The following is a 22,710-nucleotide window of genomic DNA, read 5'->3' as shown; positions in this document are numbered from 1 at the left end:
GCACTTACCACATAAGCTAGGCTGGCTGGCCAGCGCGCCCCAGGGATGTGCTCGTCTCCCCACTTCCCTAATGCTGGGGTTACGTGTGCATGCTCCCGTGTCCTGCTCCTTCTCGGGCTTGAGCTTCTACCTGCAAGGCAAGCATGCTTTCTTGCATTTACTTATCTCGTGTGTGTGTGTGTGTGTGTGTGTGTGTGTGTGTGTGTGTGTGTGTGTGTGTGTGCGCGTGCACACGTGCACCATAGCTTATGTGTAGAGCTCAGGAGCCTATTTGTAGGAGTTGGTTCTCTATTTCCACTGTGCAGGTTCCAGGGTTAGTGCTCAAGGCTGTCAGACCCGCAGCAAGCACCTTGCACCATCCCTGAAGAACCCTTTTAAAGTGCTGGGTCCTGGGAGCCCCAGAATTCCTCCGAGGCTTTTACTAAGAGCATCTGCAGACAAACGCTGAGTAAGACAATCACCCGCAGGCACGGCATTTGGGTTTCTGAATGGTCCACATGTGACGAAATGTCAGCTGGACTTACTTATATAACTTCAAAATAACCAGGCAGTGTAGTGTGGCCGTTGAATACTCCCTCTGGCTTCTTGAGTCGTGATGGCCCCCTGGGTCAGTACACCGGCACAGTTTGTAAGCGCCACAGAAGGAAGCAACAGCGCTGGCTGACTGCTGGCAAGAAACCTTTAACAACAAGCAAAAACACAGTCTGTGGTGTGTCGTCTGCTCAAAACACGAGGCTCTTTCTTTCTCCAGTGGTTGTGCACAGCCAGGCTCCCGGCCCATGACCCCCATGCTCATCCCGGTTTGTTTGAACAGACTTAGACCTCAGGCCACAGAACCCCTTACGTGGTCTCACTGAAGTCATCTTTCAGGTTTTAATGGACTTGGGCCACAGGACCACTCACACACTCTCACTGAAATACGACAGTGGAAACCTCATAATCGGCAGGGTTGCCATTTAGGAGAGCCAACTTTTAAAAAATATTAAAACCTCCTCATTGTGTAGCTTACTTAAGCAAGTACAATTAGCCCACAGCCTGCATGGGCTGTAGCATGGATTCAGTGTTGAACTGGCGCAGATTCCGGACTTACAGGTTTGAGACCTGCTGTCTCCGTCAATAAAACGACCTGTAGCCCGAGGAGTCGTCACTGAGCCGCACAGAGCCGTCCTCTTCGGGAAAGTGGTGTTTGGTTCAGGAGAAATGTGGTAAGACCTGAGCATCGTGGGATCTGGGACCTCACCCAGGTAATCCAAGTGTAGGATGGCCCCTGGTCCTGAACACCAGACAAAGGCTGGAGAGACGGGAGTAAAAAGTACTCGTTACCCAAACCTGACGACCCAAGTTCGAGCCTCAGAGCCCACGCCTAGCTGTAGTCTAACTTCTACACAAATACTGTGGCACTCACATCCACCCACACACACAAGTGTGTTCACACGCAAATGTACACACACAATAGGTTTTTTTTAAAAATCAGACAAGAGCAGAAGGGAAAAAAACTCACAAAAACCTCCAAATTCAATTTGACTATCTTTGGAATTCTTCATTAAGGTCTTCACAAAATACAAAGCTCACACGTAATTGTCTACATCCACCACAAATAGAATCAAGTAAGTGGTTAGCACACAAACAATGATCTCTTTCATTTTTAAAAATATAAATAACAAAAATGTTCAAGGTTTTACAGTTTTCTTCACGTGTGTGTCTCTTTTTAAGGCTTTGTGTCTCAGACTGGTATTGCACCCCGTCATCAGGGTACGCTGCCCACCAGCAAGGAAGGCCACTGTGGATACATTCCTGAGGGTGGCACACACTGGTCTCTGCTGCTTCAGCCGGGGAAAACCTCCACGACCAAACCCCCTCCCATCAGCTCGGCGGCCGCGTCTTTAACTTCCCTTCTACTGTACGGTAAAGACAGGTGGGAAGGCCCCGCCGCACGCGAGCTCCCAAGACCGACCATCAAAGGAAAGACGGGCGTCTTCCTGGGTGCAATCTCCCCCTTTTACCCCGGAAGCCCCCCAGAGACCCCCAGCCCAGACCGCAGTTGTGGTGAAACATCTTTCAGATTAAATAGTGTTGGGAGTGGCGTCTTTTGGTTGGGTCTTTCCGGAGAGGTTAAAGTGGAGAGGTCAACGCTGGGAAAACGCCCCCGAGTCCGGAGCGGCCCCCGGGAGTCACAGGGCTGGTGAGGGCTGGGGGCAGGGAGATGGCCCCTGCCTTGGGCCTGAAGTCCGAGGGCAGGGACTCCAGCAGGCACTTGACCTGCTCCTGGCCCAGTTTTATCTTGTCATCCAGCTTCCGCTGCTCGATGAGGAGCGTGGACTTCATCTTCACGAAGTGCTGGTAGTCCTGGAGCTGCTCGGCCGACAGGTAATTGGCCAGGATGGCCAGCACCACGCGCTCCCTCCGGTCCAGGTTCTCCTTGAGCTCCCGCGCGTCCTCATGCTGGCCGGCCAGGATCTTCCTCTTCTCGTTCAGGGAGCTCTGCCAGGGGACAGCGGACAGGGCGGTCAGCCGAGAGCACGGGGGGCTGGCGCAGACCCCTCCGCTCCTCAGCAGTGCCCAGGATGGGTTTTCCAAGCTTTCTGTCCTTATGCTGAACACTATGAGCTAACAACCTGACCCTTTTAGGTCTGTACTTTAGTCAATTCTCCACTGTTCTTGAGTACTGTGTCCCCCTGGGGACACCAGAAAGATTCTCAGCCACCTCTCCTTCTACCGAATCCAAAACTCTGCAGGGAACTAGAGAGATGGTATGGTGGTTCAGAGCACTGACTGCTCTTCCAGAGGACCTGGGTTCGATACCCAGCACCCACATGGCAGTAACAGGGCATTCCTATGCCCTTAAGCAGGCAAACACCCATTAGTATAAAATAAAAATAAGCAAGTTAAAAATCTTATACCTCTGCAGGAAGGGCCCTGAAGTCTGTGTTTTAACAGGACCTCTTCTTAGTTCTTTAAAAAACAAACAACTGTACAAGTTTTGAGGACCACCCCCCCTTTTAACAATGGGACTACATTCCCATCTCTGAAGAGTCAATCTTGGGCCTTGCTTCTTGGGCCTCTAATCATGAACTGAAGTGTGTCCACCAAGGATGCCCACACATACCCAATGGTGAGCAGCCTTGTCTCTTCGGGGCTAACTGACTTTCTAGAGGCTTCACATCCTCAGTACAAGTACCTTACTTAGGATTAGTGAAGGCTCACGTGACCCTGCCCCACGTTTCCCAACTAGCTTGTTAGATCTTTTTGAGACAGGGTCTCACTATGGATCCCTGGCTGGCCTGGAACTAGCCATGTAGACCAGGCTGGACTTAACTCAGCCTCTCCAAGGGATTAAAGGTGTGCACCGTCAACACCATGCCCAACTTGTAAGATTTCTATAAAAATGCCTAGGAAACAGTATAAATTTAAAAGGTGGATTTGGGGCTACACAACACAGTGAAATCCTGTCTTAAAAAAACAAACAAACAAACAAACAAAAAAAGACCCTCCATTTTCCCAGTTCTTTCCACTACTCAGACCTAACCAGTACAGTCTGGAGGCCCTGAATTAAACAAGCCACATCCTTCTCGCCTGTGTCTCAGATAAAAGCCTGCGGACTCCTCCCTTGATGGCCATTCCTCCCCTCCCTCACCGCCAGTCACTGCCTATGAAGATGCTGGACTTTGGTATTGACCGGGTCGCTTTTCCCCTCTTCTCTACTGATACTTTTAGTTTTTTTTTTTTGTTTGTTTGTTTTTGTTTTTCATGGAACTCACTTGGTAGCTGAGGCTGGCCTCGAACTCACAGAGATCCGCCTGCCTCTGCCTCCCCAGTGCTGGGATTAAAGGCGTGCGCCACCACCGCCCGGCACTTTTAGTTTCTTACAGAGGCCAAAATCTAAGGCAGCATGGTAGGGATTCGGGACACTACATATGAAGCATGAAACCTGGTGTCTGTCACAACAGCACTGTCCTGCCAGGTAGAGCACAGTGAGTCATGCCAGGAGCGTACCCACCCCTAGCCTGGGCCCTTCACTCAGGTTCCCCTCTGTGGGCACAGGACGACCCGCGGGGCCACATACCCTTTCCTCTTGACTTGCGTCTTCCCCGAGGCCGCTGAGGACGTTCTCCACCCGGGCGAGGCGGCCGGAGAGCGAGAGCAGCAGGTTGACCACCTTGTCCAGGTCCCCGATGAACATCTTGTACTTGTCAAACTCGTTGGGTTTGCAGAGCTCGCTGATGAGGGCCTCCACCTCTTCTCCCAGGGCGTTGTTCAGCTGGATGTCCATGAGCAGGCTCCCCTTCGCTTCCTGGAGGGTCTCGAGCTTGTGGGTGAGGCTTCCGATGAGCTCAGCCTGGAACAACAGCAGAGCCGCACAGCAGCGATGAGCCAGCGGCCAGCCAGGGAAGGGGGGGCCGACCCCTCCGGGCCCCACCCTGCCTCCAAGGCTCAGCTAAAAGCCCCTCTGCCCTCTGAGGACCAATCAATGACTCCCTGTCAACAGTTTCCCGGCCTTTCCCTAATGTCCGGTTACCGGCCAACACCTGATGACACCCTGCCCCCTCATGTTCCCCACCATGTCATGACGCATACAGTTCTGCCTTTCCCATCGGTCTGTTAACTTCTCACTCAAAGTCCTTTTCGAGACAGGGTTTCTCTGTGTAGCTTTGCGCCTTTTCCTGGAACTCACTTGGTAGCCCAGGCTGGCCTCGAACTCACAGAGATCCGCCTGGCTCTGCCTCCCGAGTGCTGGGATTGAAGGCGTGCGCCACCACCGCCCGGCTTGTGACATGTTCTCACTGGGTACAATGCCATGAGTTAGAAGGCAGGGGCAGGGTAAACAGGAGTGAAGGGCCGGCCTTGTCCATGGTCTGAGAGCCGAGCAGTAGCTGACCTCTGTCACAGTAACCACTGTGTGCCCCATGCCATACAGACCAGTCTCCTCATGTTTCATAGATACTGTTCTACCACGTTCAACAGGTCAGGGTGACGCTTGGTGATGTATCCACTGAGGGGCAATTCTCACATAATCATTACCAACACTGACGCCGGAACTTTATCAGAAAGTCAGGTTTTGTTTTTCGACTAAATTTGATTAGTTACCATGGCTATGTAATTTAAGCCCTTAATTACAATTGTTTGTACTTATAAATGAGGCTACACAAACCTATCCTCTGTGTGTATTTTGCTGTTGATTACAACCTCTGGGGGTCTTGCTGTGTATCCCAGATCTGCTTCAAATGTACTGTGTAGACAGTACTGTGGGCACTTGTGGCAATTCTCCTGCCTCTGCCTGTTGAGTGCTGGGATTATTGGGCATCAACACCATGCCCAGCCTTGGACCACAAAGGACTGGAGATGGGGGAAGGCATTGAAACCGATGTTTTGCTCTGAGCCCAGGTCATGGTTAGGAGCATGCTCACAGTGCCCTAGGGAAATGCTCAACCTGCCACCCGGAGCCAGAACCTCACAGCTTTGTGTCAGCCGGTTCACACACCCTTGAAATGCTCACGCTCTGGCTGGAACAGTGACATCCTGTTGTCCTTTCAACTTTCCTAATCCTCCCGGCTGTGGGCGGCTTAGACACCTGTTGCCTTTTCAGTGGAAAGCGGTGCAGGGCCAGCATTCGACTCCTCAAATGAAGGCTGAGCCCCGGAAACAGAGTGGGAGCGAATATTACTTAAGGTTAATTATTTTCTCTCCTGCCCCTCCCCAAAGCACCCTTTGCTGGCAGCCATGATGGTGCCAGACAGAGCAGCGGACATAACTCCAGAATCGCCTGCTAGGGAGTGCTGAGCTTGGGCAGCTTCCTTCCTGTGAGGAGAGCGCTGTGCAAGAGCAGACACTGTCAGGAAGCCGTCCAGGGCTTCCCTGCCAGAGCATGGCCGATGGCTAGCAGACGCCAGCCCCGGGGTTTTTAAGCTTGGAGGGCACAGCTGCCGGGCGCTCTAAACATCACGCTGTATTCAGCCAGGCGAGCTCGGTAAACTCCCGTAATCCCAGCACTCGGGAGGAAGGAGCCGAGGCCAGCTGCAAGTTCAAGGCCTGGTCTACACAGTGAGTTCCAGGGGCATCATGGCTACACAGCAAGACCTTCTCTCAAAAAAAACCAGGGTGGTCAAAGTGGCCCAGCAGGTGGCGTGCTTGCCACCGAGGCCGACCAATACCCTGGTCTCCGACAGTTGCAGGAGAGAACAGATCCGCCCAGGCTGTCTGTCAGCTGACTCCAAATGTATGTGCTGTTGAACACATACACTATACACAAATAGTAAGTACTATAGTGTTTTAAAAATAGAAAACACAGGGCCAGGGAGCCAGCTTCTCAGGGCAAGGGCTGTGCCATGCAGGGGGTTAGCAACCTGAATCCCTGGAGCCTACATCAGCATGGCGGGAGAGAAGGACCCCCCCAAAGCTGCTCTAACCGCCACCAGCGTCCACGGCACACGAGCCTCAGACACACACCGGGCCTGTGCAGGCTGTAATTAAAAACGGAAACCTGGAGTTTATCTGAAATGATCAACTCTACAGAAGAGACCTTTCGGCTTGCCCAAATTTTTGGCATCTGTTTTAAACCCCTGCCCTAAAATTTCTAGGAAAACTCTTAAACACAACTGTAGAAAAAGAAGAGGATTAACAGCCTCAGTGATCATTGTTTCTCTAAATACGACTTCTTTTGGATCTAACATTTTATGACATTATCCCATCAAAACGCTTTATTGATTTAATTGATGTCTGCCCCCATCCCCCACCCCACCCCGTTAAAAAAACAACCCTCATCCTGGTATTTTAAGAGTCAAGTGTGAGAATATCGCTTTGATCATGAGCCAACCCCGGCACAAATGGGCACGTCTCCCTTCCCCGTCTGGTGGTGGGAGGGGTGGGGGACACATCCTGCTAGTCCTGGCCTCCTCAGCTTGCTGGCTCTCGGACCCTAAGCAGCAGGCAGGCTCTGTGCACAGGTACTCATATGGGGGTCAGGGGTCAAGGGTTCTGCTGGGTCTTTCCGTCCAGACCCAGCCCTGGCTGTCAAAGGCATGGATGCCGAGGAGCGCCATAGTGGATACCACGGAAGCCTGTGAACGCGCGCTGCCTCACGGTAAGGCAGGTACCTCGGTCCCTCCTGGCTTGCTCTCACATGGGTGGATTCTTTCCCTTAACTCAAGTCTTTGTTCTGGAGATTGGGTTTGCGAATGCAGTGGGGAGAGGCCTGAGTAACTGGCGTGTCAAAGCCGGCTGGGCTAAAGCCACTTTCTTGCCGGGAAGATCTTCTTTAAAACAAAGAGCGGACTTCAATAGAACTCACTTAGGGCGGGAAAGGGAGGAGGGAAGGATTTGTTCAAACATTTATGCGTGTACTGCTTGTACATATGTGCACCGTGTGTGTGTGCGCGCGCGCACGCGTGCGGGCACAGATATGCTTGGGCCAGAGTTACAGGTGGCTGTGAGCTACACCGTGCCGGTTCAGGGAACTGAACCCAGGTCCCAGGTCCTCTGCAAGACCAAGTGCTCTTAACCCTCAGCCGGAGAGAGAGAGTCTGTTAGTAACACACCAGCCTCCCGTGGGAGCTACTTCATTGTAAGCCTCTGACATTTACCCACTTGGCTTCTCATCTGACAAACTGTTAACTCAGGCTGTGTGAGATGCTATTTATATGGGTCCCTTTCTAAACATAGCTCAACACCCCCTCCCTCTCATCCCACCATCTGCACGAAGAAACTTCGTGCAGGGCCTTTCTCTCTCCCTCATCACCGGATGAACGCACACTGAGTCAGCCGGAGACCGGCTCCTGCCACGATCACTGCCAGGCAGTCACCTGACCCGTGCCACCAGCCACCCACACCACCTGCCTGAAGCCTGCCCTCACGTCCTCATTACTGGACGCATGCTCTGGGCCAGGCAGAACAAGCGTCTTCCCACACAGCCTCTACTGTGACCTCCCCGGGTCGCCGCTGAGCCCAGGGAGGTGGACAGAGGGTGCGGCGCATGCCCAAGCCCATACACTAAGTGGCGGAGCCAGGCTGGAACTCAGGTTGTCTGGCTCCAGGGTGCGGACCTCGAGGACTGCTTTCAAACAGCTCCCAGGGATGTTGTGAGGCTCAAAGGAAGTAAAGCCCGTGTGAGCAGGCTGGAAAACAAACTGCTCAGACACATCTTGGTTCCCGTGCTGTCACAGGTCAGGACAGTCTGCAGAAAGCACACGCCTGGAGGACAACACCCAGCTTCCCCGTGTGGCAGCACCGCTTGCCTCCTGCGTGGAGGGTTGGTGCCCACAGCACCCCCCCAAACACCACTACAAAACAGTAGGCTTCTCTTGGCTGTTCTTAGCCCAAGAAAAGCTCAGCACCACTGGCCGCGGGGCTGGGGGCAGGTGGGGTCCAGGCTTCTTCCTTTGGTTGTAAATGTGAGATCCAGGGCACTGGGTGGTACTGCCGGCTTTGTCCAGCTTCCGAAAGCTGGGCAGCTTCAGACTTAGTAAGGAGGCCAGACCTCCACCCCACAGTGTGGGACCTGCAGGGGTCACGGGGCCTGATGGCAGGGTCAATCACCCTCCAGCACATCCTGGGCCAAGAATCCTTCCCATTTCTCCTCCAGGAGGTTGGTGACTGGAATGTCACTGTATCTACTTGAGATGGTCCCTGGTGCCAGTTAAGGTCTGATAAGATGGGGGAACAGTAATGAATGTGCAAGGTCAACTGTCTTCCCAGATGCTGCCTTAGCTGTCATCCTTAGCTGCCTGTGTCAGTCATCCTTAGCTGTCCCTGTTGGTCATCCTTAGCTGCCCGTCAGTACGGCAGCCTGGAGCTGGGGGTCACCCTGACCACCCTTTCCCTTCCACCCTCCACACTAACCCACACCAGTTCCTGCCTGTTTCCCTTCCACAACCACCACCCTCTCTCAAAGGCCCTTAAATGGCTCCCTGGATGTCGTGGGCCAGGGCTCCACCAGCTTCCATGACTGCTCTCCCCCACCCTGCTCCAGAGGGACTTTTCGGAAACGCCAGTCTGTCCTGCCTTCCGCCAAGCCTGAGGGTAACCTCTGGTGTGAGTGAAGACGTCATAACTAGGCCACTGCACCCTCCCCGTCCCCCCTCCCCCCCAGCTTTTGCATGTTCTCGTTAAACCCCGAGGCTCAGGAGGGCATTCTGAGCCCTGGCCCTGGCAGCAGACTGAGGTGCACACCAGCAACCCACATGGGTGAGCGTCCCCCGCTTCTCACACCTCGAGAGCCTCAGGGTAAACTGAGGAAAGCTTGTCTGTAGAGCCTGGGGGGTGGGGCGGGGCTTGGGTGAACCGATGCAGGGGAATCTGCTTTCTCTCCCAGCTGTCTCCAGTGTGGCTCCACTCAGGGAGGCCCACCACGCAGTGGGGGAAGGCACCCCAGAACCCTTCCTGGGAGCTGGAGGAAGCAACCCCGCGGTCTAGAGTGAGGGGGTCCCACCACAGTCCCCTTCTCCTCCTTAAAGAACCGCATAGCTGCATAGGCTGTGAGTGAGAACCTGTCTTTCCAGCCAGAGGGCTGCGAATAGGGGTCCCCGGGACCCCAAGACTGTGGGAAACCCCTGGAGAGCAGGGAGCGGGACCGGAAGGTGCTCAGAACGCCGCAGGGACTCACGGAGCCCCTGGGCTCACCTTTAGGCTGCACATATCGGGAGAAACAAAGTCAGAGCAAGGCTCTGACTGCTGCACCATGCCAGCCGCGCTCCAAGTCCCAAAGTGGAGCCCGAGGGCACGGCGGACACAGAGCGTCCCAAGGGCTCCGGAAACGGACTGGGTGCTGAACTACTGTCCAAAGTGAGACAGACTGAGACACTCTCCAGAGGCTTCCAACAGGACCCAGGGCTCACCACACAGCGCAGCACACCGCTACTCAGGACAGGAGAACCGGAAAAGGCAGCTGGAAGACGCCAGACTCGTGATTCTGACATTAGGATTATCACAGTCTTTAAAGTGTTTTTTTTTCTTTTAAATAAGCATTCTTCCTAAGAGTAAACATGCTTGAATAGGAAGATGCAAACAGAGAAAAACTTAAAGAAAATTTAGAACAGAATATGATATCTGAAACATTAAAAAAAAAAAAAGCCGAGTGGTGGTGGCACACGTCTTCGATCCCAGCACTCAGGAGACAGAGGCATGCAGATAGATCTCTGAGTTTAAGGCCAGCCTGTCTACAGAGGGAGCTCCAGGACAGTTGGACAGAGAAACCATGTCTCAAAAAACAAAAACAAAAAAAATCTCCAAAAATAAAACCCCAAAAATAAAACCCCGCCCCAAAACCCAAAACAAAAAAACCCAACCAAGCAAACAAAAAGCCATTGGCAGAATCAAGATGGAAAAGTGAGCCTGAGGTCAGACCACCAGAGACTGTCCAAGCTGAAGAACGAAGGAAAAAGGACAGAGCTTCTGGGACCTGGAGCCTATGAAAAGCTCTAATATTGTATCACTGGGCTCCAAGGAGAATATTAATTAATTAAAATTAATGCATAAACTATTTAAAGAAACAGTGGTTGAAGACAGCCCGGTTGTGACAGACCCCGAGCCACAGACTCGAAGCTCAGCGCACACACACACCACAGCCCTGGGGTGAAGGAACAAGCAGCCTCGATGGAGGAGCCCACACATAAAGCCGGCCGCCGCCTCTCGGCAGTAACAAAGAGTGCAACAACATGTCCACAGGAGGAGAGGCTGAAGAATGGTCAGCCGGAATTCTGTTGGCAGTGAGAACTTCCTTCAGGAATGACCAGGTCCTGGAGACACACAGAGGGAGACTACCTCACTGCAGATCTATTCTGAAGGAAATGCTAAAGGGATCTTCCTCAGGGGGAGAGGAAACAAGGCCTGAGGGGAACCTGGAACTCCGGACGTGAAGAGCAACAGGATGGGAACCGGAGCCGAGGAAGCCAGAGCTGCCTCTCGGGCCACGCTCCAGAGCAATGCGGTAAGGCCGTTTCAAATGCTCCTGTCACTCGGTTAGAATGGGCCAACATGGGTACTGGTGGAATTCTGTGTGGAGAAAGATTAGGGAAGCCTAATCACAAAACCGCACAGCCCACACACGGACCGTAACTGAAGAGTGCTAATCTACTTCCTGCGAGGATGAGTTAGTCCTACAGAGGAATACAAGAGCAGTTAAAACATGAAGCGAGGGCCGGAGAGAGGTCTCGGCGGTTAAGAGCACTCGCTGCTCTCCCAGAGGACCCGGGTTCCATGTCTAGCACACACATGGAGTCCCAGAGGATCTGATTCTCTCTTCTGACCTCCACAGGCACCGGGCATGTATGTGGTGGACATACATACACAACATACAGACAGGCAAGACACCAAACACCTGAGACAACCAGTGAAATCTTGAACAGCCGGGGGTGAGGAGGAATGCTGTGCACTCTCTGACTCCTCGCTACTGAAATGCAGAGACGTCCACGGCAGGACAAGAGGACGAAGGGAAACACTCGGTTGATGATGTCACAACCACACAGCACATGGACGGCGGCGGCGGCATGCAAACGGCTCCTTCTCTGTGGTGGAGCAAAGCACGCTGACCCACAGGATGGGCACAGCCCGCAGGGATCTGAAGGGGAAGCCTCTGGTTGGGAGAAACGTGGTGTACTATTTCCTGGTGTTGCAGCCCACAGCCCTGAACTCACACTGCTGCAGCAGGCAGAGGGAAAATCTGAGGGGTGCCTCTCAAATCTCTCCGCTTCTGGGGGGGGTGGGGTGGTGTCTGGGCGCTGTGGCTTTACCCAGCGCATTAGAAGAGGGCCTGGGGCATGCTCTGTAGAGGGCAGAATCACACGTGCAGGCTCCTCCTGGCATCCACAGCGCTGGAGCACACATCCCACGCACACATCCCACGCTCACTGACGCAAGCCGCACGTGTCCTTTGCCGAAGGCCGGCCTGGGGTCTAGGGAGGGCTGGAGGCAAAGTGGGAGGGCGTTCTGCCCTGCAGACGTGGTATGTGGGGAGGCTGTGATAACAGCGGGGTCATTCAAAATGTCTGACATTGAAAATTCCTGTAGGAGTACCAAATGCTAACAATGACACTTCAATCCTGTGCTTAAGGGTCTCTGAGGTACCACAAAGAGCTGGGGGTGGAGGGTAGGGGGTGGGGGGTATAAAGGTCAGTCTTGCCTTTCCTCCAAGTGTCTGGACAGCTGGCTTCTCTCCCTAAGCAAAAACGTAAGAGCCTCTGGCTTTCTCTTGACATACACACTGCAACCAGCGGCCGAGAACAGTGTCAGCATCCCTGTGCTGAGGTCCAGCTCCGTCTGTGAGACCTTTAATAAATAACTCGACCTCTCGGAGCTTTCTTCCATCGTTTGCAAAAAGAGAATGACTGTGTCTTACCTGCCCCGTCTGCTCCCAGGAGCCTCTGGGAGCTCTCAAGTGCCCAGGATGGGACAGTTTTCCCCCTGCCTTAGGGCTGGTGGCCGTGTCCATTACCAGGCCCTCCCCACCTTTGGGGAAGAGCAGACCAAGTCCCACTCTACCTTCTTCTCGTTGACGTCCTCCTGCTCCTCCTCCTCCTCGGGCACCTCCTCGGGCATGTCCTTGATTTTGTTCAGCAGCTCCGCCTTGGCAGCAGACACACTGTAGTAGGCCGGGCAGTTGACCAGGACGCCTGCAGATTCCTTGTCGTCACCCCTGAAACACACAGCACGAGGTCAGAGCAGCTTTCCCTCATTTGGTCCTTCAGAAACGGGCAACAACTGCCACTTCAGTTTTCCCCAGAAATGACGAATGGGCGAATTATTTACTGATGAGTGATTATTATGTGTGGGGCCCCTAAAACGAGATAAACCCAGGATGGAAAACTCCCAAAGGCAGTGTGTGGAGACAGGAGTGGGAATCAGGCTATGAGTCACTCAGCTTCTATTCACGATTCTTCTTGGGTGATAAAGATTCTGACTCCTTATTTCACAGAAAGACAGTGTGGCTCGACGTGAAACAGGCCCACGGTGCCGAACAAGCCCAGACTACTGGTCCTTCCCTGACCTTCCTCACTCCTCCAGAATCTTTCTGATGCTTGAATACACACATTTTCATCTTAAGCAAGCCTGATACCACGCCATATCACAAGCCTGTGAAATCTGGAGCTTGCTGCTTTGTTAACAGTGAACTAATAGAAAACCTAGTCATCAGTGGGGTATGGCGGCGCTCGTCTGTCATCTCTGTACTTGAGAGGAAGAGGCAGGAGGATCAAGAATTTGAAACCAGCTAAGGCTACTGTACTTCAAAAAAAGAAAAAGAAAAAGAAGGAGGCGGAGGGAGAAAGAAATCGAAGTAACCGAGGAAAACCTACCTACTGACCACACAGTGGGGGGGGGGGGGGTGGCGGGGTCAAGGCTGTCCAAACAAACAGGGAACCGAGAAACATGGCGTCTCGTGCTCTTTGTTTTACCATGGTTTGTTTCACTGTTTTGAGGAGTTGGGGGTGGAACCGAGGTCTTTGGGCATGCTCAGCAAGTGTTCTACCACTGAACGACAACCTCAGCTCAGACTGGAGTTCAGACACCACTGATGAATCAATGACTCGTGGAAGTAAGTTAGGGTCTCTTGAAGAGGAACTTTTAATTCTGCAGTCATGTGATAATACTTAACTCTGACCCTGGGATCTTACTCAAGAATAAAGAACCACACACACACACAAGCATTTTACCCATTTCCTCTAAGCGGCGTGTCTACATGGAAGCCAGCAGATTAGGAAACTGGAGAAAGCCTTCAGCGAGGTGTTTATTGCAGCTTCTAACAGGGTCCCTGCAGTGTTCCCGCCCCACACACAGGCTGCTGGGGAATCTGACTGGCCCTCACCACAGGACCTGGCTTACTTTCACCAGAAGGTGGCGCGTGTCGTCTTTCTGAGGGGTTCAGAAGGCTGGCTCAGTGCAGCGGGACCATTTCATCACCAAATTCACCAGCGAACACCAACTCTCAAAGACAATGCTGGTCTAAGGACACACTCTGACATGTCTGTGCGGCAAGTGGCCAGATAACAGCAGGACCGTTTACACACACAGCATGGTGAGCACATGAGGTAACAGCAGGACCGTTTACACACACAGCATGGTGAGCAGCACATGAGATAACAGCAAGACCGTTTACACACACAGCATGGTGAGCTCATGGCACACCCGTCCTGGAGACCTTGTGGTGCCCAGCGGGCTGCCCTGCCCATGGCAGGTATCCAGTGATGTTTCCTGCAGTGTGACTCTGGAGAGGCGACCGCACCTAAGGGGGCCTCGACTCCCCAGATCTGAAACTGTAGGGACAGACGAGGGGACCGCGAGGCCCCGCGTCAGAAAAGCTCTGCCCACAGGCTGCAAATACTGTGCACACAGCTCTTTCCTCCCTCCCACCCAGTACCACACGGTGCTCCTGCTCAGTCCTCCTGATTCAGCTGGAATCAGCTGCAAGTTTCTAAACTGCAAACCCCGTATTTGGGTGAAATGTTCTGTTTGTATTTCGTCTGGAAGCTCCTCACTGCTGAGCCGCAGTCTGTCAAGACGCTCAGTTTTCACTGAAACTTAAAAAGGAAATCAAGCCCACTCTAATCTTTCTCCTAAGAGCCTTTAACGAAAGCAAGTATGTCAAGAAGATCTCAGAAGAACTCAAGAAATCCAGGCAATGGGAAACAGAACTGCTCACAGTCCTGCTGCTGTGCCTGGTGCTGGAGCAGTGTCCCAGGGCCAGCAGAGGGCTTGGGAGCCTCCGGAGCAGAGGCCAAGGGGCCTGCACAGCCAGGAGCATTCCCACCGAGACCTCAGTTTTCAGGATGTGAGCAAGTGCTCACCCTAATGCCCCAAAGTGAATGTCCTATATACATCTATTTCTTTAGGCTTCTCTCTCTCTCTCTCCCTCTCTCTCTCTCTCTCCCCCTCCCCCTCTCTCCCTCTCCCCTTTTCTTTTGGTTTTTCAAGACAGGGTTTCCCCATGTAGTCCTAGCTGTCCTGGATCTCACTCTGCAGACCAGGCGGGCCTTGAACTCACAGAGACCCACCTGCCTCTGCCTCCCTCGGGCAGGGATTAAAGGTGTGCGTCATCACCCCGGGCTAGGCCCTTTTCCATAAAGACTTGTGGAGGCCTCAGTTATGCCCACATCTCCTTGCTCCCTCCTTCTCAGCACTGAGCCTGGGGGAGGTCCTGAAAGCGTAACTCTGACGGGACAGGCAAGCACGTGTCTGCTGAGTTAGGGACACTGGATAATTGCTAAGAGAGCAGAAGCCAGGGTTCAAGTCCACGCGCTTCCACTCACACGTTCTAGGGCCTTGGTGGATGAAGACATTACTATCGGGTGCCTGTAGTGTTTACGTGAAGATGCACGGCACATGGAAATGAACAGTGGGCGTTCCCGACAATCACAGCAGCTGCTCATCTCTGCTGCTGGGCGTCTGTCCTCAGTCACTCCCCTAAGCTCAGATGGAACGGCACTCCTGGTCAGTCATCTGAGGCAGCAGGAACACCTCACTTAAGTACTCCAGTGCCATGACCCCACCGAAGGAGTCCAGTTCTAAGGCTCTTTGGGGCGCACTGCAGGGGACTGACTTACCTCTTGGCCTCACACCCTGGGTGCCTGGCGGCTGTTTCTAGGGCCTTCCTCTTGGCCCCGCTCTCCGTCAGCACACTAGCATCTCTGGGGAACAAACCCTCCATCAGGTCCATCGTTGTCTTCCTTCTGGAGTCCGGATCCAAGATGTCCGCCAGAGATTTGTCTTGGTGGACAATTTCCTTGGCAAGAGCCTCTGTTCGGATATCTTCCGAGGTCCTCTGGGGCTCGGCGTGGATTTTCTTTCCTAGATCCTGAGTTCTACCGACAGGCTCATCATGGACGAGGCTCTGGGTCTCGCTGGGAGAGGGCTGCTTGCCAAGAGAACTCCCGTCAGCCGGCGCGCCGGACGCTGCCTCCGAACCTGTGGCTGGAGTCTGGGGCGGTCTGGGAGTCGTTCTGTCACTACCTTCGGGACGGGGCGCACCAGGCGTGTGCCCGCCCCTCGAGACTGTCACCTTGGGAAACCGGCGGGAACTGCTAGGGAAAGAAGACAGAGGACGGTTAAAGGGAAGAGCTGATAAAAAGCTGAAGGTGAGGGCACAGGAGGGAGACGCTCGTCAGCGCTACAGCCTCCCAAATCAGGGGCAGTGCGAGGAGACATCAGTGGTGCTCCCCCAAACCGCGGGGCTCTGAAGGGCCTTCTCCGGGGCCCGGGGCTGGTCCCCTGAGACACATCCACTAGCAATTCAGTTTTGACAAATGTTGCTACTGGGCTCCCACAGCTTTCTAGAAGATATGGACAGACAGAAAATAGTGGTGGTGAGTGACCTTTGGGGCACTCAGAAGATGCTACCCCATAGACATTTTTGTTTATGTTTTGTTTGTGTTTGTACGTTGTTGTTTTTGAGACAGGGTCTCTCTACACATAGGCCAGGTTGTCCTGGAACTCACAGAGACCCACCTGCCTCTGCCTCCTCAGTGCTGGGATTAAAGGTGTGCACCACAGAGTGTTTGTTTCACATGTAGTTATGTGGAGGAGCAGGTGTGCCACAGTGTGTGTAAGTCAGAGCACAGGCCTCTCCTTTCACCACGTGGGTCCTGGGGATCACACCTGGGTCATCAGGCTTGGTGGCGAGCGGCCTTAGCAACTGAGCCAACCTGCTGCACCCCAGAGAGAATTCTGCACAGCAATCACCAGTCTCAGAGACTGTGTGGGAAATGCTTGTTCCTCGTTAGCCTGGCTTCCCCACTTCCCCTAATCACCGGTGACTGTTAGCTCTGTCCTTGACGTCTGTGGACACGGAGTGCCCGGAGACAGGAAGCCTAATCTGGCGTTCTGTATCAGGAGACCCTTTCAGCCAGACAGAAGCCGTGTTCTTCGCTGTCTGTCCTGCCAGCAATAAAACAGTATTTCCGGATTCTGTTTCTTTTTTTTTTTTTTCTTTTTTTTGGTTTTTCGAGACAGGGTTTCTCTGTGTAGCTTTGCGCCTTTCCTGGAACTCACTTGGTAGCCCAGGCTGGCCTCGAACTCACAGAGATCCACCTGGCTCTGCCTCCCGAGTGCTGGGATTAAAGGCGTGCACCACCACCGCCCGGCTTCGGATTCTGTTTCTTTTTTTTTTTTTTTTTTTTTTTTGGTTTTTCGAGACAGGGTTTCTCTGTGTAGCTTTGCGCCTTTCCTGGAACTCACTTGGTAGCCCAGGCTGGCCTCGAACTCACAGAGATCCGCCTGGCTCTGCCTCCCGAGTGCTGGGATTAAAGGCGTGCGCCACCAACGCCCGGCCCGGATTCTGTTTCTTAAGCTGATCCAAAGCTCAGTCAGGCAAGAGGCGTTGGGTCTTGGCTCTTTAAATTCCCACTTCGCGGCATACAACCAACACTAGCCCCTCGAGGCAAACAGATGACTGGTGGTGCCAGCTTCGTGAGCGGAACTGGCATAACGAATCTCTATCGTTGGGGCTCTCCCGTGAGCAACACAAGGATGCCCTGGGCAGCCTGGCTGCCATGACCCCTTCCCCTCGGCCAAAGGCTTGCCCCCTGGCTGCCATGACCCCTTCCCCTTGGTCAAAGGCTTGCCCTGGCTGCCATGACCCCTTCCCCTCGGCCAAAGGCTCGCCCTGGCTGCCATGACCCCTTCCCCTCGGCCAAAGGCTCGCCCTGGCTGTGCTGCTCACTCACCTGCTGCATACGGGTTCCTGGTATGCCTCGCTGTCCAGGAGTGCCTCATCCACGGCTTGGGGAGGAGGCGGAGGAAAGTCATCGGAGCCATTCACTAGGGTTTCCTGGCTCTGCGGAGGAGGAGGTAGAGGCGGAGGTGGGGGAAGAGCTACAAAGGTAGGGCTCGAAGCAACCTTGGGGTGCGCGTCCTTCACAAACACTTCGTCATCATAGTCCCCCCGGGGTGGCGGGGAAGCCTGCAGGGCTGACTCGGATATCCGGAGAGAGATCCTTGCTGGAGTGTCTGGGTCTGAGGTGCTGCATGAACTGGGCAGACTCTGGATTTTATAGTGCTTCTTCCGGTCTGCAAACTCAGGCGCCGAGGCGTCCTCCGAAAGGCCGTCCTCTCTGACCTCGGGGGCCCACTTCACCCACAGCGGAGGGGGTCGCTGAGGCAGGGACCCCCTCTTCCACACTCCCTCTTCCAGCCCGTGCTCTGGGCTGGCGAACTCATGGCATCTGGGGCTGGGAGGCTGGGTCAGGCTCTGGCCGTCGTGTCTGTGGGTCACCGCAGGGGCGGAGGACGGAAGAGGCTGCCGCCCAGTCTGACCGCTCCGGTCAGTCTGCTGGTCCACGGGGGGCTGTGCATGGTGACTGGAGGGGACAGAGGACGGTGGAGGGGAGCTGGGCGGGGCCGCGGAGGCAGCTCTGGCATCTGGAAAGTGGCCTTGCATTCCTGCCGAAAGTGGCCGAGGGCAGGGTGTTCTAAGTTGCTTCAGATGGTCTGGGGCTCCAGAACATTCGGCAGGAGCTGAGGAACCAGCGGTGGCTTTGTAGCCTGAGCCGTTCCAGCAAGGGGCAGGGTGGTGTTGGGGCAATGCCGCCTCTTTCTGGCCTCTGTCCGAGCAACTGACAGACCTGGAACAGGGCACAGACATGAGGGTCAGCGCTCTCCGGAAACGGCAAACACTGAGCATCAGAAACACAGATGAGGACCCTCACCCCCAGAGACGCCGAATGCCCTCCCCGAACCAATGTAAACAAAGTAGACAAGCAGAGTCCCTACAGGAAGTGTCCGCTCCACCCTTCCTTTCTAAGTCTGCCTCACAGCCCCGTCTCCTGCCACGACACACATGTAAGATGGCTTCTGAGGACAGGCTGTAGGACATGAAGGAAAACAGGGAGCCCACGTCTTCAGCTCCTCTTTGGACCACTGTGGGGAGCTGCTCCGGGTTCTAGGGGGAAAGCCTGATGCCTCACTGTCCGTCCCCCCCCCCCAACCATCCCAAAGGAGGGGTCTGCCTGGGGAACATTTGTGTGGCTGCTGAGTCCGAAGGTTTGATTATAGCATTCTCTGTTCTCCAAATCTCTTAGTGTTCTCATTTCCTAAGACAAAAATGAATAAATAACTAAATAAAAAGGTGGGAGATACCCCCTAAGGAGCTAATTCAGTTACCTCTGCAGGAGACTGACAATAAGCAAATACCTACATGGTGCCTTAAGCAAGTGTCTATCGTCACCAAGGAAATCCTTTTGTTATTGAAAACAGAGAGACAGAGGAGCAGTCACACACACACACACACACACACACACACACACACACACACGTATGTATACAGAGGGGCAGAGGGGAGGGAAGAGGTGGAGAGAAGAGAGAGTGCAGCGGAGGAGAGAGAGAGGAAAGAGTCTAGAGTACCCCTAGCCTGGACCTGTGATGCAACAGTTAATGTGTGGATTAAAAAGACAATCTCGAGCAAGTCCTGTCATTTGTGAATTCTGTATCTGCAGCTCCCCAGCTGGCCGTGGAAGGGAACCTGGAGAGCAGAAGATACCTTTCATTTCACAGCCTCTGAGGCCTCGGACAGAGCAGTGACTCTGTCGTACATCCGGCAGCAGCAGCTGACCCCAGGACCGTTAGGGTCAGGCAAGGCTAATGCAGCACACAGAGGCAGGCCACGGACTCGAAGCCACGTGCATGCCTTGACTTTTATTAGCTGCAGATGTATACAGATGTACTTTTATTGGCTACGGAACAACCCTTCTGTACACTGTGTGAATATATGTCGCTATGATTCCTTTAATAAACAAGCTGACTGGCCAATAGCTGAACAGGATAAAGCTGGGTGGGAAAGTCAAACTGAGGACGATGGGATGAGGAAGGGCAGACTCAGAGGAGTTGCCGAGAGAGCAGGATGGGCACGCCATACTGAGAAAAGGTACCAAGTCACGTGGCAAAGCACAGATAAGAAATATGGGTTAAATTTAAGTATAAGAGTTAGCTAGTAACAAGCCTGAGCTATCGGCTGAGCATTTATAATTTATATTGAGTCTCGGAGTCAATTATCTGGGAAGTGGCTGCCAGTCATTAGGGAACAGGCAATCGGGACAGGAAACATCCACCCACATCTCTCCCTCCCCGTCACAGACCTCCTTCACCAGGGACCCTGCTACATTTCTGGGCTTTTCCGAACCTCTCAGTGGATTCAGGGGCAAGTCCTCTGGGAATGCTTTTTCCTTCTATACATACATTTTGGAATCCCTAGCACCTTGCAGGAAGTACCCTGTTGGTGTATGTATGATTCAAGAATGGTGTTTCTTCTGCCTAGCTGTTCTCCAGATTGGAGGATCGGAACCGTTTTAAATTTAGCATCTTAGCTGGGTGTGGTATGCACCAGGGAGGCTGAGGCAGGATCAAAGTTCCAGGCGAGCTTTTTGGGCTAGCCAGCAAATTCCTAGACTACGGGGTAAGAATCTTTCTCAAAACAAAACCAACCAGCCAAACAATAACACTTAGCATCTTCTAGGGGTCACGTAGCCTGCTTTCAAAGAGATGTAATGTTAGCATGGTGAGCGTCTAAGTATCAGACTGGCTCCTTCCTGGGTGTCGTATCAGTCTGTGTTTATGATGTCCCCTTTAAAAGTCTCTAGACATCCATCATAAACACAGATGAATACGACACCCAGGAAGGAGCCAGTCTAGTCTCAGGTGTCGTTAGTTTACGTTTGCTCTCCCTCAGCACACTAACACTACATCCCCCAGAAAGCATGGCTTAAGTTCAATGCTTCATTTGGTTGAGTTTCTTCACGGAGACTGCTTTTCTGTCTCTCAGGAACAATTGTAGGGTAAAAACAAAGCATCTTAGTTCACCTAGCTAATATAATCTAGGCTCATATTTGATAGGGTTTCTTCTCTTTCTAAGGCTGGACAATATTCCACTGTGCTCTGTTTACATGGTCATTCCCTGATGGAGACTGGAGTCCTTGACTATTTCTGACTACTGTCAATAGTAAACAGCCCTGCTATGAACACTCGCACGCACGCACGCACGCATGCACACAAGCCTTTCTCAGACTCAGCTTTCAGTCCTTTGGGATATACATACATACATACATACATACACACATATATATATACACACACACACTCAGGATTGCTATGGTTGGATCTCAGGCTAGCTCAGTTTCGAATGCTTTCAGGAGCCGCCAATTTACATTCCCACAGTGTACGGGGGTCAGGGTTCTGTCTTCTCACCCTTGCCAACATTTTCTTCTTCTTCTATTGCCACACACATGTACACACCTGGATCCAGTACCAGCCAAACAACGTGGGTCCTTCACGAAACCAAGGCCGCCGTCTTCCCTCAGGAGCACATCCTGAAAGCACAAGAACAGGGTAACGCTGAAGGAGGGCGCAGGAAGGAAGGCAAGAGAAGGGACCTGCGTGCTGCTGACCCCTGTGGTCAGGCACCACGGCAGCGCTCTGACAGACTCTCCCATGTAGTCCTCAGAGCTCCAGGGAGCACTGAGGACAGCAGGCACTGGTGAGGAGACAGGCCCAGGGTCAGAGGTGGGGTCAACACGGGAGCTTCCTCCGGTGTCTGCAGGTGTGTGTGTGTGTGTGTGTGTGTGTGTGTGTGTCTCCCCTCACAAGAACGCTTGTCGGGGAAAGGGAGTCTGAGAAGGGTTACTGTGGAGTTCGCGACTGCTGCTGTACTTAGTGTGACGACAACGACATGAATTCGATGGGTCGGACTTCTGAAGAGGCAGCGGGCGGCAGTGGGAGATGGGAAGGACAACAGGAAAAGTTACAGTTTTGCCAACTTGCAAGTGCCCTGAGTAGGAATCTAATTTGAAATCGGTGACAGTCAACTCTCCCAAGCCCACCCCCTTATGTGACATCAGTAACTCTGGGGGCTTCTCAGGGTAGTCTGTTTTTACTGTGAGTAGATACTGGTATCTTGAAAGGGAGCTGTTAACCCTGATGGTGTAAAACCTGTCCCCTGTGATCTGGTCTTGATGAAGAGGACACTGTTGCCATGGATGGTAATGTGATCAGTTCTCCATTATCTACGGCGCTAGGACACGGGCGGGAAAGGAGAATTCAGACCTAAAGTGAACCTAGTGTTAGTAACTTAGTCACTACTCATTCATCTAGTGGGCTGGCTGCCTTTTACTTCCTCATCCACGTTTTTGTGAGGGTGGAGGAGGAGCTCGGAGTCATTGCAGACTCAAATGTCGCTGGCTGGGGAGAGAACAAGGGGACTGGAGTTCGGATCCCCAGAGCTCACAGATGCTGGTGGTCATGGTGGCCGGCCTGCAATTCTAGCACTCCAGAAACCGGGGATCCCCAGAGCCATCTGGCTAGCTAGATTAGTTACACTTGTGAGCTCTGGGTTCAACTGAGAGACCCTGTCTCACCACCAGCCCGGGGGGGGGGGGGGTGTCTCAACATCACCCTAGGGCCTCCAGGCACTTTACACACACACACACACACTCATCTACATGTGTCAACAAAACAGCCAAAGGATGGATGGAGATACAGTTCCGTGGCAGAATGCTCGCCTGGCATGCACGAGGCCCTGGGTTCAATTCTCAGTATCGTCTCTCCCCTCCACTGCTGCTCCCCCAAAGTCAAAGGTGATACCAGGCAGAAGACATTAATAATCGCACATTTCCCTGATCAGGTATACTACTGTGCTGGACACTTTGCTTAGTATCTTGCATGGAATATTATCTATTTGACATTTCTATTGAAATTTGCATGCATACATGCATTCATCAGTACACGTACGTGTACGTACGCACTCAA

General features: G+C 53.2%; 1 protein-coding gene across 2 annotated transcripts in view; it reads right to left on the bottom strand.

Moving 5' to 3' along the window:
- Positions 1 to 1,514: 1,514 nt before the first annotated feature.
- The window catches only part of Shroom3 (shroom family member 3), a 318,788-nt gene continuing 297,592 nt past the window's right edge, over positions 1,515 to 22,710 (bottom strand). Inside the window, exons 6-11 of one of the 2 annotated variants that reach the window (XM_042257655.2) lie at positions 21,202 to 21,275; positions 17,643 to 18,539; positions 15,525 to 16,001; positions 12,469 to 12,622; positions 4,064 to 4,336; positions 1,515 to 2,481 (exon numbers count right to left, since the gene is read on the bottom strand). In XM_042257655.2, coding sequence (XP_042113589.2) covers positions 2,113 to 2,481; positions 4,064 to 4,336; positions 12,469 to 12,622; positions 15,525 to 16,001; positions 17,643 to 18,539; positions 21,202 to 21,275 — 2,244 coding nt within the window. In that variant the 3' untranslated portion in view covers positions 1,515 to 2,112. The remainder of the gene's footprint in view (positions 2,482 to 4,063; positions 4,337 to 12,468; positions 12,623 to 15,524; positions 16,002 to 17,642; positions 18,540 to 21,201; positions 21,276 to 22,710) is intronic. The other variant, XM_076546650.1, reaches the window with a different exon arrangement.

Source organism: Peromyscus maniculatus, chromosome 10 (genome assembly GCF_049852395.1).
Source record: "Peromyscus maniculatus bairdii isolate BWxNUB_F1_BW_parent chromosome 10, HU_Pman_BW_mat_3.1, whole genome shotgun sequence".
In the NCBI taxonomy this organism is placed as follows: domain Eukaryota; kingdom Metazoa; phylum Chordata; class Mammalia; order Rodentia; family Cricetidae; genus Peromyscus; species Peromyscus maniculatus.
The sequence above is the reverse complement of the archived record's forward strand: the minus strand, read 5'-3'. Positions and strand labels throughout refer to the sequence as shown.